The sequence below is a fragment of the Nylanderia fulva genome, unplaced genomic scaffold (genome assembly GCF_048542155.1).
Source record: "Nylanderia fulva isolate GAGA-0341 unplaced genomic scaffold, ASM4854215v1 Scaffold22, whole genome shotgun sequence".
Lineage (NCBI taxonomy): Eukaryota > Metazoa > Arthropoda > Insecta > Hymenoptera > Formicidae > Nylanderia > Nylanderia fulva.
Window position 1 is genome coordinate 2,855,404 of NW_028190285.1, and position 15,701 is coordinate 2,871,104.

General features: G+C 32.3%; 1 protein-coding gene across 2 annotated transcripts; it reads left to right on the plus strand.

Annotated features, from left to right (window-relative positions):
- Window positions 1-1,400: 1,400 nt before the first annotated feature.
- yellow-b (L-dopachrome tautomerase yellow-b) lies at window positions 1,401-14,421 on the plus strand. 2 transcript variants are annotated; one of them, XM_085482863.1, is made up of 6 exons: window positions 1,401-4,057; window positions 9,983-10,250; window positions 10,783-11,195; window positions 11,785-11,962; window positions 12,568-12,779; window positions 13,128-14,421. In XM_085482863.1, exons 2-6 carry the CDS (start codon window positions 9,986-9,988, stop codon window positions 13,446-13,448), a joined length of 1,389 nt encoding a protein of 462 aa, XP_085338989.1. In that variant the 5' UTR covers window positions 1,401-4,057; window positions 9,983-9,985; the 3' UTR covers window positions 13,449-14,421. The 2 variants fall into 2 exon arrangements, with proteins under 2 accessions (XP_085338989.1, XP_085338990.1); XM_085482864.1 differs by lacking the exon at window positions 1,401-4,057 and adding an exon at window positions 6,107-6,217.
- The last annotated feature ends 1,280 nt before the right edge of the window (window positions 14,422-15,701 follow it).

Here is a 15,701-nt window from a genome sequence, read left to right on the forward strand (position 1 = left end):
GTATCTCTTGCGCTCGTCCGCAATGATCTTGCCTCTTCCGCCCTGATCCCACCCTTCTCTTAATATCCTCATATCCCCCTTTACGCTAATAATGTCTTTACACTTGGTGACAGCGGATGCACGATATTCGCTCTCGTGGGGATCGCTTTTGCTCGATGAACCGGTAACACGGTCGCTCTTTGTCATCCTAATACTATCATCTCGTGGTTCGGTCCATTCGGGAGTAAAGTGTGCCTTCTCGACGGCAGCGCTTCGACGCTTCCCTATCCTGGTAAATCTTAGCGATTTAGGACAATTATTTTGCAACGAAATTTCAAATAAAAATCTTATCCATTGTAATGTAGATCTTGTATCTCGGATTTTTTATTCATACACGGAAAGAATCTTTTTTTAGAATTCACCCTCAAAATCATGGTAATCCTGAGACAATATGATATCGGAAGAATTTTATAAGAGTTTCTTTGATAATTATTTGCCACAAAAAATATTAAAACACTGAAATATATTTTTTATTGTGGTAAATATTAATCAGAGAAACTCTTATAAAATTCTTTCAATATCATATATTGTCCCACGATTATTATGTGATTTTCAGGGTAAATTCTGAGAGAAAATTATTTCTGTGTACAAATATTTATTATCACGTATAATCTCATTATTTTTATAATAATTAATGAATACTATCTGGATAATAATTATTATTATATAATCTACCGCTTCGATATTTATGAATTCGATGTAGCTTTATTTTTGCCAAAAATATTCATTTCTTCACTTCTTCACAATTTTAATGAATGTTTTATAAATTTGATATTTTCGTTTATTTTGTTCGTGATTTAAATAAGAGATTTACGCGAATCGCGCGTGCAATTTCCTTCGACTTAACGACTTAACGACGCGCATCGACGAGGCGGTTACGATGTTTAATTAGACGTGGCTTAGTGACTATCGCTTAATGAACACAACGACAATTAGGGCGTCGACTACACGCCGTCTTAACACCGCTGAAAAGAACCTTTAAGGCGCGCTAAAAAGAAAACGGCGCCTCGCAAGAAAGCGAGACCGATTTTTCGCGAACGCGATCGATCGATCGTGTTTCAAGAGGAAGGCGATCTCGTTTTTGCCGGCGCTTTATTTCCGAAGCGAGGACCGAACGCGGGTACACTAGACGTAGCTTCTATCCTTCTACAACCTTGTTGTTTTCAGCCGACTGCGTACGAGCAGAACGGACAATAATGATCGAGGAAGGAAAGAGAGGGATAAAAGAAAGTAGCGAAAAGTGACACGAATGTGTGTATCCATTCAGATTGATTAAATAAAGTCATTCGAAAACGAGAGTGTCGAATCATCGTAGCGATTTTGTCACAATCAAAGTCGTGCAATCGGGAAGATCCATAATCGATTGAAAAATATAGAAGAAAAAAATTAATCGAAAAAAAAGATTAGAAAAAAATCTGGCTGTGGCTTCGATTGTGACAACGCTTATCTATTTTATTTTAGCCGTATACTTAATCCTGAAAGCAATAAAAGTGATCTACAGTATTTTTCATGTTTTATACACAGACAGAATTTTCTTTTAGAATTTCTTCTCAAAATCATCGTAATCGTGGGACAGTATGGTATTGGAAGAATTTTATAAGTTCCTCGGATTAAATATTTACAATAAAAAATATTAATATCTACCACAGTAAGATATAAAATATGTTCCATTAATTTGACTATCTACATATTAATATTTTTTATTGTGATAAATATTAATTAGAAAAATTAAATTCTTATATAAAATTCTTCTGATACTACAATATCGTCCTATAATTACCATGATTTTCAAGGTAAATTCTAAAAGAAAATTCCATGTGAAGAATCGAATTATTTTTATAATTAAGAAAAGTGAATTAAATGCTATAAAATTGCATTAAAATTGGAAAATTTAATTTAATCTAATGTGAAAAAAATTAAATGTGTATACATTTGTCATATAATGATTGCATTTATGGTTAAGGAAATCGAATTAAATTGGACGAGTTACATCAGACTCATAATTACAAGAATTGAATTTCCAATGACTCTGGTCTATCGTCACACAGATAAAAATATTTATTACGTATAGTCTGCAGTAGTTCGCACATGGAATTGTTACGGAGCTTCGGGAAAAAGATCGTTCTCTCTGTGATAACTCGACTTGATATAACTTAAATAGATTTATCTCTGCGAAAACTGGTTCACCAGTAACTTTCTATGAAGCGTAGTTTCTCATCGCTTTCGCGTTCATTTCCTTTCCTTTCTCGAGAGAAAATAATCTCCGCGATTACGAAAAATTTATGGAATATTATAATTTCGCTCATTTCCGATATTAATTTTCAGTTATATGTCGCAAATTTTATTTACTCTACATAGAAATTTAATTATAGTCACGAAGAAATTAAATAATTGGAAATATGATAAATAAAAAAATTATATGTGAAACAATTAAAGACATACAAATTGATGAAATAGTTAAATAATGTTGCAATCGAAGAAATTATTTTCCAACTTTTTCTAAATCTCCATAATTTACGTATATTAAATATCGATTTAGGACAAGAGTTTCAGAAAATAATAAATTTAACTCTTTAATCGGAAATTAATATCACGATCGAAGGAGGACGTCTAGAGGCAAGAGAGCGAATCGTTCGGGCGCACCTGCGAATGCCGATGGCATAGTTCGAAAGTTCAAACGTCGCGTTGCCCTTTCTGCGAACAATAATAGTCGCTTCGTCGAGAAAGTCTCCTCGGATCGATCGGTCGATTTCGTGGCGCGAAATAAATTTTCTCTTTTTTTTTTTTTTTTTGAAACAGCCCCTGCGATTGCACGTACGTATATAATCGTTAAACATACGTACACCTCGATGCGGGCCCGAAAGCTGCGGTTAAATAGACATCCGGTAATTTTTTCAGTGCGCGCACGCCCTACGTAATGACGTCGGAGGTCAACGACCGCGATTATGCGGTACCCATCGATCGCGTGAATGATATCTGGTATTATATCTAGTATTATGTTGTACAACGATATTCGCATATCGCAATCGTCTGCTCGTAAACTGCTCGATAAACGCGAATAAAAGCGATCGTATGAGAGTTGCTTTCTGCAATTTTGTCGTCGCGCGATGTACTACATTGACGGAAGTCGTGTTTTCCGACTTTCTCCGGGAACAATTGATATTTTTAATAATCGTTCAAATCTCTCTTTAAATTATTCGAATTTTTTTTCGACGTTTTCTTACACAAAAAATTCGTCGCGTAATTCTTTTCATTCAACTTTAATTACATCCTTGAAGTGCCTTTTCCTTCTGGACTATATACTTTCCTGTTATCAATGTTTTTATTTATATAATTAATTGAGCGTAGCTTGATTTATCATCTTGGTTTATTCCGCTCTGTTTCGTAACGAGTGTAAAACGATGCTTTTAACTTCGCAACGATATATTTCGCGTAGACTACTCGATTGCGATAATTATCCGAATAATGCGACGACATTGACAGCATTAATTATATGGCTGCGAGAAGAAGACAGAATTGCTTTTCAGTTTTGATTAATATTTATCTGCCGTCGTGCGAAGCAAACCGGTTATCCGCATAAATAATGACGTAATTGCGGTTGATGTTATCAGTTTTTTTTTACCAACAAGAAATCGTATAATTATATACGTTTCGAATAGCGGTCGCGAATTTCCCGGATATCACTGATAAGAATTTCATGGTCCACTTTGAAATTTCGGATTTTTCAGACTAATTGAGTCGCATTCTGCGACAAAGATGAAATTAGAAATACTAGGTTTAATCTTTATTAGAGCTACTAATCAAATGAGAATAAAATAAAAGCTCGAATGAGATCAGTAAACAAAGAACTCGCGAAAGGAAGAGCACGAGCAAGGTCTTGGAATTCACAAGGCAGATTCAGGTGAATAGGTGAACCAATCGATCACCGGTGAACGGCAGGACGAGCTAATCATCAGGATCGTATCGAACGTTCCATCTCGCAGGAATCATCTCGGAGAAAGAAGTCAGAAATCTTCAGGTAAAATCTATTTTTTTCATACACGGAAAAGAGATCGTCCAAAATCGACATTATTCATTTTTTGTAATATTATAAATTTTCTCATTTTTAATATGATGTAATGATGTAATATAATGATATAGAATAGTCAAGTCAAATGATATATTTTCAAGTAATATTTTGTAAATTTTCTAAATCGGAAATGTGACATCAGAATTTTATTCAAGGACTCGGATTTTTTTATCTGATGAAAATGAGATTCAGACAATATTGATTGAATTCAAATTATTTCTAGCATAGAATTATAATAGCAAATCCCAACCGAAGACAAACTGATTAAGATTAAATCTAACGTGGCATCTTTTCTTTTTCATTTAAATGATTTTTCTTCAATTTAAATGTCTACTAACACTCTACGAAGTGACAGAGAGACACAGAATGACGATTATACGGCACTGGAAATCACGAAAGTGAAAGCTAGGTGTAATGCACCTACCTACCTACCTACCTACCAATCGACCTCGAAAACGCGTAACACTCTCATAGCGGCACAAGCAGAAAGAGATTGCATGATAGGAGAGACTAGAAAAATGCCCGGGAGAGGCAATTCTCGTTTTCGCTTATATACTCTCGCCTCGTAGATTCGAGCCTCCAGCTCGCTTCAAAATGCAAATAACACGCTAATCGCACGACGGCGATGACGTTTTCTTCATTGTATTCTTGGATAATCGTTCGCGGATTCGCTCACCCGGATGAGAAGATCACGGTATTGTGATTCGCATCTGGAGACTTTCTTGAATCGCACATCTGTTCGCGCGTCTGTCTTAATTCTATTCGTTCTTTCATTATTTATCCTAGCATTTTTTTTTATTAAATAATCAAACGTGGCAGCAGGATGATTGAGGAAGAAATAAATATAATAGCTCTTTGATTGAGATTTTAGAAGCAAACAATTTAAATTGTAATTCGTTTTTTCTCGAATAAAATAAAGCAGTAAATTAAAAAAATTATTAATATAAAAGAATTTAAATAATAATTATTAAGAATCCTGAATTTTAATTCTGGCGAATTACGATTGACTCTTGAAGTGAAGTAAATGAGAAGTTTGGATTATTTTAGAAATATAATTTACAAAATTAATTTTTTTAATCACTTGAAGATTAGGTATGTTTTAATAATTCAATTACAAGATTGTTTTGTGACTATCAAATTAATTAAAGAAAGGTGTAATCATTTTTTAAAAAATCTACTTGTACTAAGTGACTATTTTTAGAATGATAATTATTAATAATTAATAATTAAAATTAATAAATTAATCATAGTATGCATTAAATATATATAAAGTATACTACTTATGCGTTTACGGCAATATTTAAAAATTTTTTATAATATATTACAAAATATGACAGAAAAAGAGGAATATATTTTGTATATTATACATATACATTATTTCTAAATCCATCATTAATTGCAATTTTTAAATAAATTGGATATTATCAATATTATTTATGGAGAAGTATTTTTAATTGTTATATATTTTTCTTCAACTTGAACATTATTCCAGAAATTCCCAATTTTTATTCTAAAAAGATATTTAACAGATATGTCAGAGGCAATTTATCATTTATATGTTCTATTACTCTTTATTAACTACAACTAATTAGATATTTATTTATTTATTTATCATTTATCAGATATCTTAAAAAGACTGAATATATAATTTCTATTTATTTATACAGTTATATCATTTGTCCGCATCATCGTTCGACTGACTTTTTTGCGGTCGTTCTTGTCAGCGTCCCCGTTCGTTAGCTATAGAACAATAGAATTTCCATGGAAAGGTGTCGTTATATATCCGAGATAAGGGATATTATTATTTATATAATTTTTCTACGGACTCCATTAGAGTCTATCTCAACAGATCTCGCGACATCGCTCGCGTTTCTCGTCTCTTTCCGCGCGATTGTCGCGATGAATCGACGTGGCCGGCAGGTTTGTCGACCGGATCTGCAACGGTACCGTACAGCGTATGTACCTAGGGGAAAAGCTACCGCGGCTACGGCCAGGTCGCCACGCCGACCAAATCCCAGTTTGTCGCGCTTAACCGGCGCGCGAGGTCCGACCTGTCGCGCTGCGAGAAGTCGAACTGTGCTGTGCGATCCAGAATTAAGCAGATTCAGTGTAAATCATTTAATAATCTTCGAACATCATTTTCATTAGTCTTACACTCATGTTCGCGAATGCTCTTCAAAATACCCATTAGAATAAAATTACTGAAACATTGAGTACTCGTAAAATGACTGTAAAACGCGCGTAAAGCATCGTTAAATAAACGTGTAAAGATAGTTGGAACAATGGGGGTTCTAAACGTTGTTTAAACACTCAATTAAAATGTCATTTAGAAAAGCTAACATGATTTTATAAAAAAATTATATTTGCAAATAAATCGAATGAAAACTAAAAGTAATTAGATGAATTATTTCAGCGTTTCCCAAATGGTGATGAGTCGCGATCCGGTACCGGGGTGCGAAAGCAAAATACCAGGTTGTCTAAAAAAATATAAGTAATAATTCAAGTTCAGTTTCTCACTAATAAATTATTTGGTTTTAATTTCTTTACATTTTGCATTGTTGTAAAAGTAAATGTTTCATAATTCGGTTTTATTTGATCTATAAACTAGTATAGGCGATAAAAAATTTGAGTGGGTCACGAAGGAGAAGTAAAAAAATAACTGGGCCGCGGAAAAAAGTTTGGGAAACGCTGAATTATTTGATTTCCGTGCGATGGATTTTTTTCTTTATTTTTTGGATCGGCTCTATTTCCTTTGGAAAATGGGACACGCTTAATCGGCGTAAATTAGTATTAATTAGGAGCAGCGTGTCTAGAGTTCAGAATACGAGTCTGCAAAGTCGCTCGTTTTTGTTCGGTGCAAAACATGCAGAAATATGCAGTTTCTCGGGGAAACTCTTGTGACTTGACAGAAAACTTTATCGCGAATATTTTACCTTACAAGGGGATACTATTATAGTGCATACGTGCATCGTTGACGTGCTTTCTATTCAAGACAGAAATTGCGCGTGTGATTTGAAGGAAATTCAAGCGACGTGAAACCGCTGTTCGATACGCGCGAGTTTTCTCGAAGAAAGTAATCTGCGATAATCGAAAAGCCCGCGATTGTTTATCGAAATACAATAAAAAAAATAATAAATTGATTTATTATTTAATAATAATTTAGAATATAAAATGTATAAATAAATCTGAATTAATATTAAACTAATATTGAAAAAAATTTGGTTTGAAAAAAATAATGAAATGATGCAATTATTTTTTATCGAGTAAATATAAATTTGATATTCGGAAGTATCGGATCGTAGGTGAATGGTTGAATGAATATAAGTATAATAATTATGCAAATTAAAACATTACATATAACATTGAGTACAGTATAACATGAAATAATGTATGTACGTGTAGAATTATATATATTATATTCAGTATAAAAGACTGTGCTGTTGCTGTCTCATTTAACGGGTTGAGTATAAAGCGGTCAAAAAAATTGATTGCTTTCTATTTTTCCGTTAACCGTGTTACGTGCTATTAGCCGCTTGTTAAACATAGAAAATCTGTCTCGGTGATTTAAGCCGCGTTCCACTAAAACAAAATTGCATTCTCTCGAAGAGAGAAAGGGCATCGAATTCGTATTCTTGATGGAATACGAGTAATTTCGCCTAGATTAAAATGCATTATTTTATCGAACGAGTATATGGCGTTATTTTACGAAATTTTTTTATATATGAATTTAGATATTACAAATATATCAATAGCAGCTTATAATAAAAATTGACAATTGTTAATAATTTATATTTATTTGTTGTGAAAGAATTTATATTACTTATATTAATTTATAATTTCTAAATTTACATTAATTTCACATAAAATTTAATTTTAGTAATTAGATTTTTATTTTTGAACTTATTATTAATTTTTAAAAATCTATTTTAATTTTAAACCTGACTCTATGCAAAAATATTCAAACCTAGAAAAGAATGTTGAAAATGATAAGCTTGAACGATTTTCGATGACAATAGCTATCTATTTATTCTCTGTTATTATATAAGTATGTAATGTTATTTAAAATTACAAATGATGAGCTACGTAAACCGGTACGGGCTATTTTCTAATAGTGACCTTCGAAGATCCCCGTCACTCGATGATGGCAAATACAACAACGGTAGTGAATTGTCAGTTTCTCGAGTATAAATGTCATGTCCGGGTTTAAATCATTTTATACGCGTTTTATCATCGAATAATCTTTTTTTCTTTTATGCATATTAATGTTGAAGATATACCTTGACAGATAAGACGGTAACAAACTTCAAAAAAGATTTAATCACTTTTTGAATCGACACTATTTCTAATTGTAAGATTAATTTTGAAATGGAGTTATTGGGGACAAATAGGTTTATTAAAAAATTATTACGCGCTCCTTTAATTAATCTGATTCAAATTTTCCTGCAATTAAACTATATCAAAGCATATCCTATCTTCAAGTGATTAAAAATTTATAAATATTTTTATAATTTCTAAAATAATTAGGCTTTTCGTTTCTTTTACTTCAAGTCGATCTTATTTCATCAGAAATTAAATTTGATTCTTAACTAATCATATTATTTAATTGTTTAAATAACATAAATTGTGTAATTGAAATCTAACAATCTTTGTTTAATATTTTGTGAGAGAGAAATGTTAGATTCTACTCTTATTTTAAACTTTCCTTTTAATAATCGGGTTTAAGATTTTGATAACACTTTACGTAATATTGAAACAGTTGGAATTTGATGAAGATTAAACTATAAATAAATTGTACGATCTGCGTCACAGAAGTTTCTTCAATAGTCGTGCTTCGGTATACAGTTCTTGTTACTCTTTCATAATCTACCTCGCAACTTGGAGACTTCCCAATTTCTATAGGTACCATCATGAGTACCGTTGTTTCCACGACCCGTTACATCATTGAAAAGAGTTGAGACACTTGCGAAACATATGTGAGATTACCGATCCGCTGTCAGAATAATAAAGGATTTTTAACGTGAAAAAAAAGTAAAACTAACATTAACACGCACGAATCAAATCTTAAATAATAAGTTGAATAAATAATTAAATTTTAAACTCGAACAAAACCAAACAGAAATAAATGTAATAAAAGATATAATATAATATATAATAAAATGTTCTATCAATATTTAAAAATCTTAGTTTCACAAAAAAATCGCATATCGTAAAATAATTTAAACAAGCTCATTTATTATATAAACCTTAGTTTTGATAGAGTGAGTCAAGAAAATGAATATTAAATAGATGAATGTGAAGTAGATAGTAAACGCGAATTAAATAATACTATTATGAATTATTCATAAGTTATGTATTTTCGTCTCGCGACATACTTCTCACGTGAACGAGAGACAGAGACAGACCATATTTTCCGCGATTTTGCAATAGAATCACGCGTGTGTATTAATTAATTGGCGAACCGTAGTTACTACGAAGGCCACCGCCTTTCAAGGAAAAACCAGTTGGAAATATAATATGCGATAATCTACACCCCCTCTTATACGCAATTCTCTCACGATTTTCTTTAAAACTTATATAAAATTAAATAAAATGCAATAAAAAGCACAGTAACATATAAATCTTTCAGTAATTCGCGAGCTTAAATGTTATTTAAAATCCACACGATTGCAATAAAAATTTAATGTTTAGTTGTTAAAATAAAATATATTTAACAAATTAATTTTGAGAAATTTACATAATTTTTTTGTATAAAAAATTAATTCTCTTTCCGGTATTTTTCGAGAATTTGTCATCGAATTATAAAACATCTCATTCTAAAAGTTCTCGACACTTCTTATAGAGATATAACGAGATAAATCGATATTTTTATATCAGACAATGCGGTACCGAACGTCATCGATCATCGTCATCGCGCTTCTGATCGTCCTGTTGGACGGCGCGATCGGCAGACTGCGGGTCGCCTATCGCTGGAAGCAAATCGATTACAATTGGCCGAGCGATGACACCAAAAGATTATTCCCGGATTACAAGCAGGAGGACAATTTGCCTTTGGGTCTAGAAGTGGCTGGCGACCGGATCTTCATCACTGTGCCGAGATGGAGACAAGGAGTCGCCGCTAGTCTCAATTATATTAGACTTAACGGTGATTAATTTCTTCTTTCCCTCTCCCTTGAAAGATTCATTCGCAAAAAGACTGAAAAATAAATATTTATTAAATATATATATTATAAAATAATTATTTTTATTTTTTTGTTAGCTATGTTTCTTATTAACTGTTTTATTCTTTCGACTTTCTGCTAAACCAGGATTTTATTTCCATTAATTATTGATTTATATATTTAACTATAAATTAATGAATATAAAATACAGAGAGAATCGCGGGATAATATATGGTATTAGAAGAATTTTATATATAAGAATTTCTCTGAATAAATATCTACCATAATACATAATAATATTTTTTATCGTGGTAAATATTAATCAGAGAAACTCATAAAATTCTTCCAATACCATGATTTTCAGAGTAAATTCTAAGACAAAATTCTCTCTGTGTAGCTCCAAATATACGAAAATTCTAAATCAAGAAAAGTTTAAATACAAAGAAACAAATTTGCAAGGATCAGCTCTTCTCTACCTCCGGGGATTAAATATATCATCGGTTCGTTGGTTTTTAGACACCCGCGAATCGCCACCTCTAATTCCTTACCCGTCCTGGGAGGCTCATCAATACGGTGCTGCTGGGGTGCCTGAGATCGTCTCGACGTTTCGGGTGCGTGCCGATCGTTGCAATCGGCTGTGGGTCCTGGACACAGGACTCACGGACATCCTGGGCAGCCCCGAGCAGCAGGCGCCGCCGGCGCTGATCATCTACGATCTGACAACCGATCGCATGCTGCGCAAACACGTGATACCGACGGACCAGAGGACTCCCGATTCCCTGTTCGCCAATATCGCCGTCGAGGATTACTCGTGCGAGGACTCGTACGGCTACCTGGGCGATCTTGGCGGACCAGGGCTTGTCGTGTACTCCTGGAGCCTGCATTCCTCTTGGCTCGTCAAACATCACTCCTTCCATCCGGATCCGATGGTAGGTGAAGCTTCGGAAAGTGTGAGGCAATTCGATCCAACAGCTAAATAATACTTAATTATTTCGGTAGCTTTTTATTATCTTGTTAACGTCAATCATTTTCTACGTTAGTTGGCTGTCAATTAAATTGAGAGAGATCCCAGCAAACACCGATATATAATTGTTACATTGCTATAATAAAACGGAATATAACAGGTAATATAACGTTACATGTAACATCCATGTTAATTGTAATTTCCCACTCATAGATGTAACATTTTAATATAACATATATTACATTGTAGTTATATTGTAATTATATACCAAATAGCACATTGATGTATTGATAAGTCAGTGCTATCTTGGGATATAATGACAATATAACTACAATGTAATATATGTAATATTAAAAATGTTACATCTATGAGTGGGAAATTACAACTAACATATACGTTACATGTAACATGCTTGAGTATATAACATTTATATATTGTGTTTGCTGGGATGCTTTTTCTTAAGAGAACAAATTATGAAGAGCTTCTTGGATTTGTTGGATCGTTGTGAGCAGAGTTTTATGGCGAGTTCGAACGGTGAATTGTCTCTTTCTCAGGGCGGCGAGTTCAAGGTGTCGGGAATATCGTTCCAATGGAACGATGGTTTGTTCGGGATGGCTCTTGCGCCGACTGGTGACGGATATAGCACCATGTATTATCATCCACTCTCCAGTGGCATGGAATTTTCTGTCACTACGAGATTGCTGCGCGATCCTCAGCGTGTCGGTGCTGCGGGTATGTTTGAAAGGAATTATGTTTGCGTGGAAAAGTGACACAATAACAGCCTAATCCTTCGTCTAACATGCATCGCGTTGCGATAATGAGCAAGTTCTTATTTTGGTTCTCATATATATTTATCTTCTGCGTAATTAGTCGTAACAAGGACCTTGAAAATTATCCATCGTGTTTGGACTTTAAACCGTTTCTTAATAATATTGAGCAATCCTCGCAAGAATTTTATTTCGCGTATCAGTGATTTGTTTGTTTAAATCTACTTTGATGTAAATATTTGAAAATCCAAACTAAACCTTTCTCATATTTTCCAATCGAAATAATGATTAATTACTGGGATTGTTGCTTCCTAATTTATTTTATTAATATATTTATTACAATTCGAATTAAAGTTATAAAAACATATTTTAATTATGAAGATACATTCTTTTTATTATTTACTTGAAAACTTGATTTTCGAGCTCTTAAACATTCAAGGATTGTCTCGACCTTCGGGCGAAAAGAGGTTGTAAAGACTTTCAAGAACCAGTCATTTTCTTGTACGTGTGAAGGACAAACTACATGAGGCGTTTATCCAGACTTTAACTTATTTTACACACATGTCACAGAAACGTCTCACGAATTTCAAACATTGGGCTCGCGTGGTCCCAATGGCCAGAGCAGCGTCAGCTTCCTCGATCCGAAAACCGGAATTCTCTTCTACGCGCTCACCAATCTAAACACCATCGCTTGCTGGAGGCCGCAAAATAAATTCTTTGTACAACAGCAAGGTTACGTATACCAGGATAACGTGACCATGATTTTCCCCAACGATCTCAAGGTAATCGCGAATTTATCGAATTGTGATCATCATTATTGATTAGTCGTCTAAAAATTTGTTTTTCTATGTCGTTTCATTAAATTATTTATATTTATATATTTTGCAAATGCAAATTTTAATATTTTATGTCACCATTTGTTATTATTAAATTAATTAATTGATTAAACAATAATTGAGTAAATACAATTTTCTTGCTCCTTTTGCATTCTTATTTGCTCGTAAGATTATGATCTATTATGCAAATATAAAAGCTATTAATGAAACTCTAATTTTATAGCCATAATAATTTTTGACGTTTGTCATTAAATTGAATTTTGCTCGCGTTATATTGCATTTTTACCTCGGCAGATCGATCGAAATGGCAATCTGTGGGTTCTTTCGGACAAATTGCCCCTCTTCATGTATTCGCAATTGGACGTGCACGACTATAACTTTAGGATACTCACGGCATCGGTCGAAGAACTTGTCATGGATACGGTTTGCGCATCAACATCGTCTTCGATTTATCCCACGACGATGCATGATCATAGAGATCATATGGACCACAAAGATTACACGAGCACGACACCCAGAATCGGCAGATTCAATTCTGCCAGTTTCATGAAGATCGAGACCAATGTTCTCATAATAACGACGTTGTTGACATTTCTAATCAAAGCTTTTATCTGAGAAGTGACAAAATTTGAAGATGTAAAAGTAGAATTTGAAAAAAAAAGAATGAAAAACAAAATGAAAATATCAATAGTAAGATACGAGTAGAAAGAAAGAGAAGAAGGAGAAAGAGTTTACGAATATTCAAGGTGACGTTATCAGTATTTTTGTAATAATTTTAATTTACATCATTTAGATTAACTTCAAGTGAAGTAATTGAAACAATCGAATAAAGTTTTATCAAGAACAGAATTTGTTACAAAAATATATAAAAGATGAATATTTAATTAATTAAATATAAATTAACTGCAATTGCACAAAATTAAAGTTTATTATTAGTCTTAATATTGGAAATTTATTATTTCATCGATTAATTGCTTCGCTTGATCCTATTTTGTAAAAATTCCCAAAAAATCTGTTAGTATATAATCATGTTAATAATTACATATAATTATAATATTATTTTAAGATTATGGTTAATTATATTTTTTCTTTAAAAGCTTGAATTGTGCTGGAAAAAAATTGATAATGCACAAAGAATTCCATAAAAGATTGCATATAGAATTATATGTAAAACAATGTTTTACTTTATACTTATTTTTAGACTAAAAATGATCTCCGGATAATATTGTCAAGACGTTTTTCGAATAATTTTTATTGTAGTGTTCCTGTAGAAAAAATTGATTAGTTGAACGTTTATGCGGAGAGGTGGTTCTAAATGTAACTTCGATTGTCTGAAATTTCGATTTATGCGAGTTAATGAATAATGGATTCGAAATAACTGGACATGGCCTTCACGTGCGTAATACAATCGGTTTTTCAATTAGATATAAATATTCTTCTCGCATTTTTACTGTGAAATCTGTCTAAGAAATAGTTTCCTCTTTTAGACCACGAATATTATTATTATACTCATACTATACTGTTGGAACTGCCATTATATATTTATGTATCAAAATGGAATGTAATATATACCATGTAAAAAAGAAAATATTTCTCTAATCGAATATAACAATTCCCTTATTTTCCTTATTTTCATAAACATTTTATAAATGTAATTACAATTTTATATTTGTCATTATCATCGTTAATTACAGTGATTATAATGTCTTATATATTTTAAAATTCTTAATGTATATATTTATGTTGTTTTTCATCACATGTTATTTGCATGATTCTAGCGTCTCTATTCTAGTTTCTGCGTCATTGCTACATGAATTCGTCACGCGCATCTTGGATGTCCGTGCGATAGAGTTGTATTATGCAAGATGTTGCAAAAACAACTTGTCGATCATTACCAGACACTTATTATAAAATCCGTATCTCTCTGAATGTTATAAAAATGACACGAGGAGATAAATTCTTGCCGCGCAATGACATTTGTAAGAGTATTACAAATTTTTCTTGAAGATCGACTCTGACGATTGAAATGATTCATGCGAGTCATCGTGCACTTGATGCGAGTCATCGACCTGTTGCACCTGCACTCTTCAAGGTGCGTTCTGTGCATACAGAATCTTCGAGGAACGAATCAAGATGCACTTCTAGTACTTGATATTTCAATAGATAATTTCAACAGAGAAAAGCGATTTTTTAAGAAAAATAATATACTCTTTTTTTCTAGATACTGTTTCAACGCATAATTAATAAGTATTGAAAATAGAATTTTACTGTAAATTACTTCGCCAATATTATTTCATTTATTCTTGATTCTCCTTGAAATATGTTGTTAAATACACAAATCTAAAAGACACGTATTTTTTTATACGTGCGCAATTTGAGTTTTAAGGGGTGAAACACCCCTTTAAAGAATAACGGTATTTTTCTTTAGGATCAAATATCTGCTAAACTATAAGAGATATAAAGAAAAAACGTACAACAAATTTTAATGGCTTGAAGAGTACTTTAAAGTTATATGAACAAAAATTTTTTTTTTTTTTTTTTTTTTAAAAAACCCTCACCACCTAATTTTTTTTTTCAAAATTAAAAATTTTGTTTTACCTAATTTAAAGCTTATTTTTTTCCAAATTCAACCATGTGTAATAAAGTTATGTTACGAAATATCATTTTCGAAAATTAATTATAAACGCTCCCGTATATACGCTCATCCGTGCTATGTGCGTAAGTAATTACCGTCGAACAATAAAATATATAAAAAATGTTTTTGTATAATTCTTATTTATGTTTTCTATGTATTTATAACTGCGTATTGTGTATATTTAGATTTAAAAAAAAATTTTTAAATATAATTAATAAGAATTTTTTAAATAT

Coding starts and splice junctions, on each gene's coding strand:
- yellow-b (XM_085482863.1), top strand. CDS start 9,986: ATGCGGTACCGAACGTCATCGATCATCGTCATCGCGCTTCTGATCGTC. Junction 10,251..10,782: donor CAATTATATTAGACTTAACG/GTGATTAATTTC, acceptor GTTGGTTTTTAG/ACACCCGCGAATCGCCACCT. Junction 11,196..11,784: donor CCTTCCATCCGGATCCGATG/GTAGGTGAAGCT, acceptor TCTCTTTCTCAG/GGCGGCGAGTTCAAGGTGTC.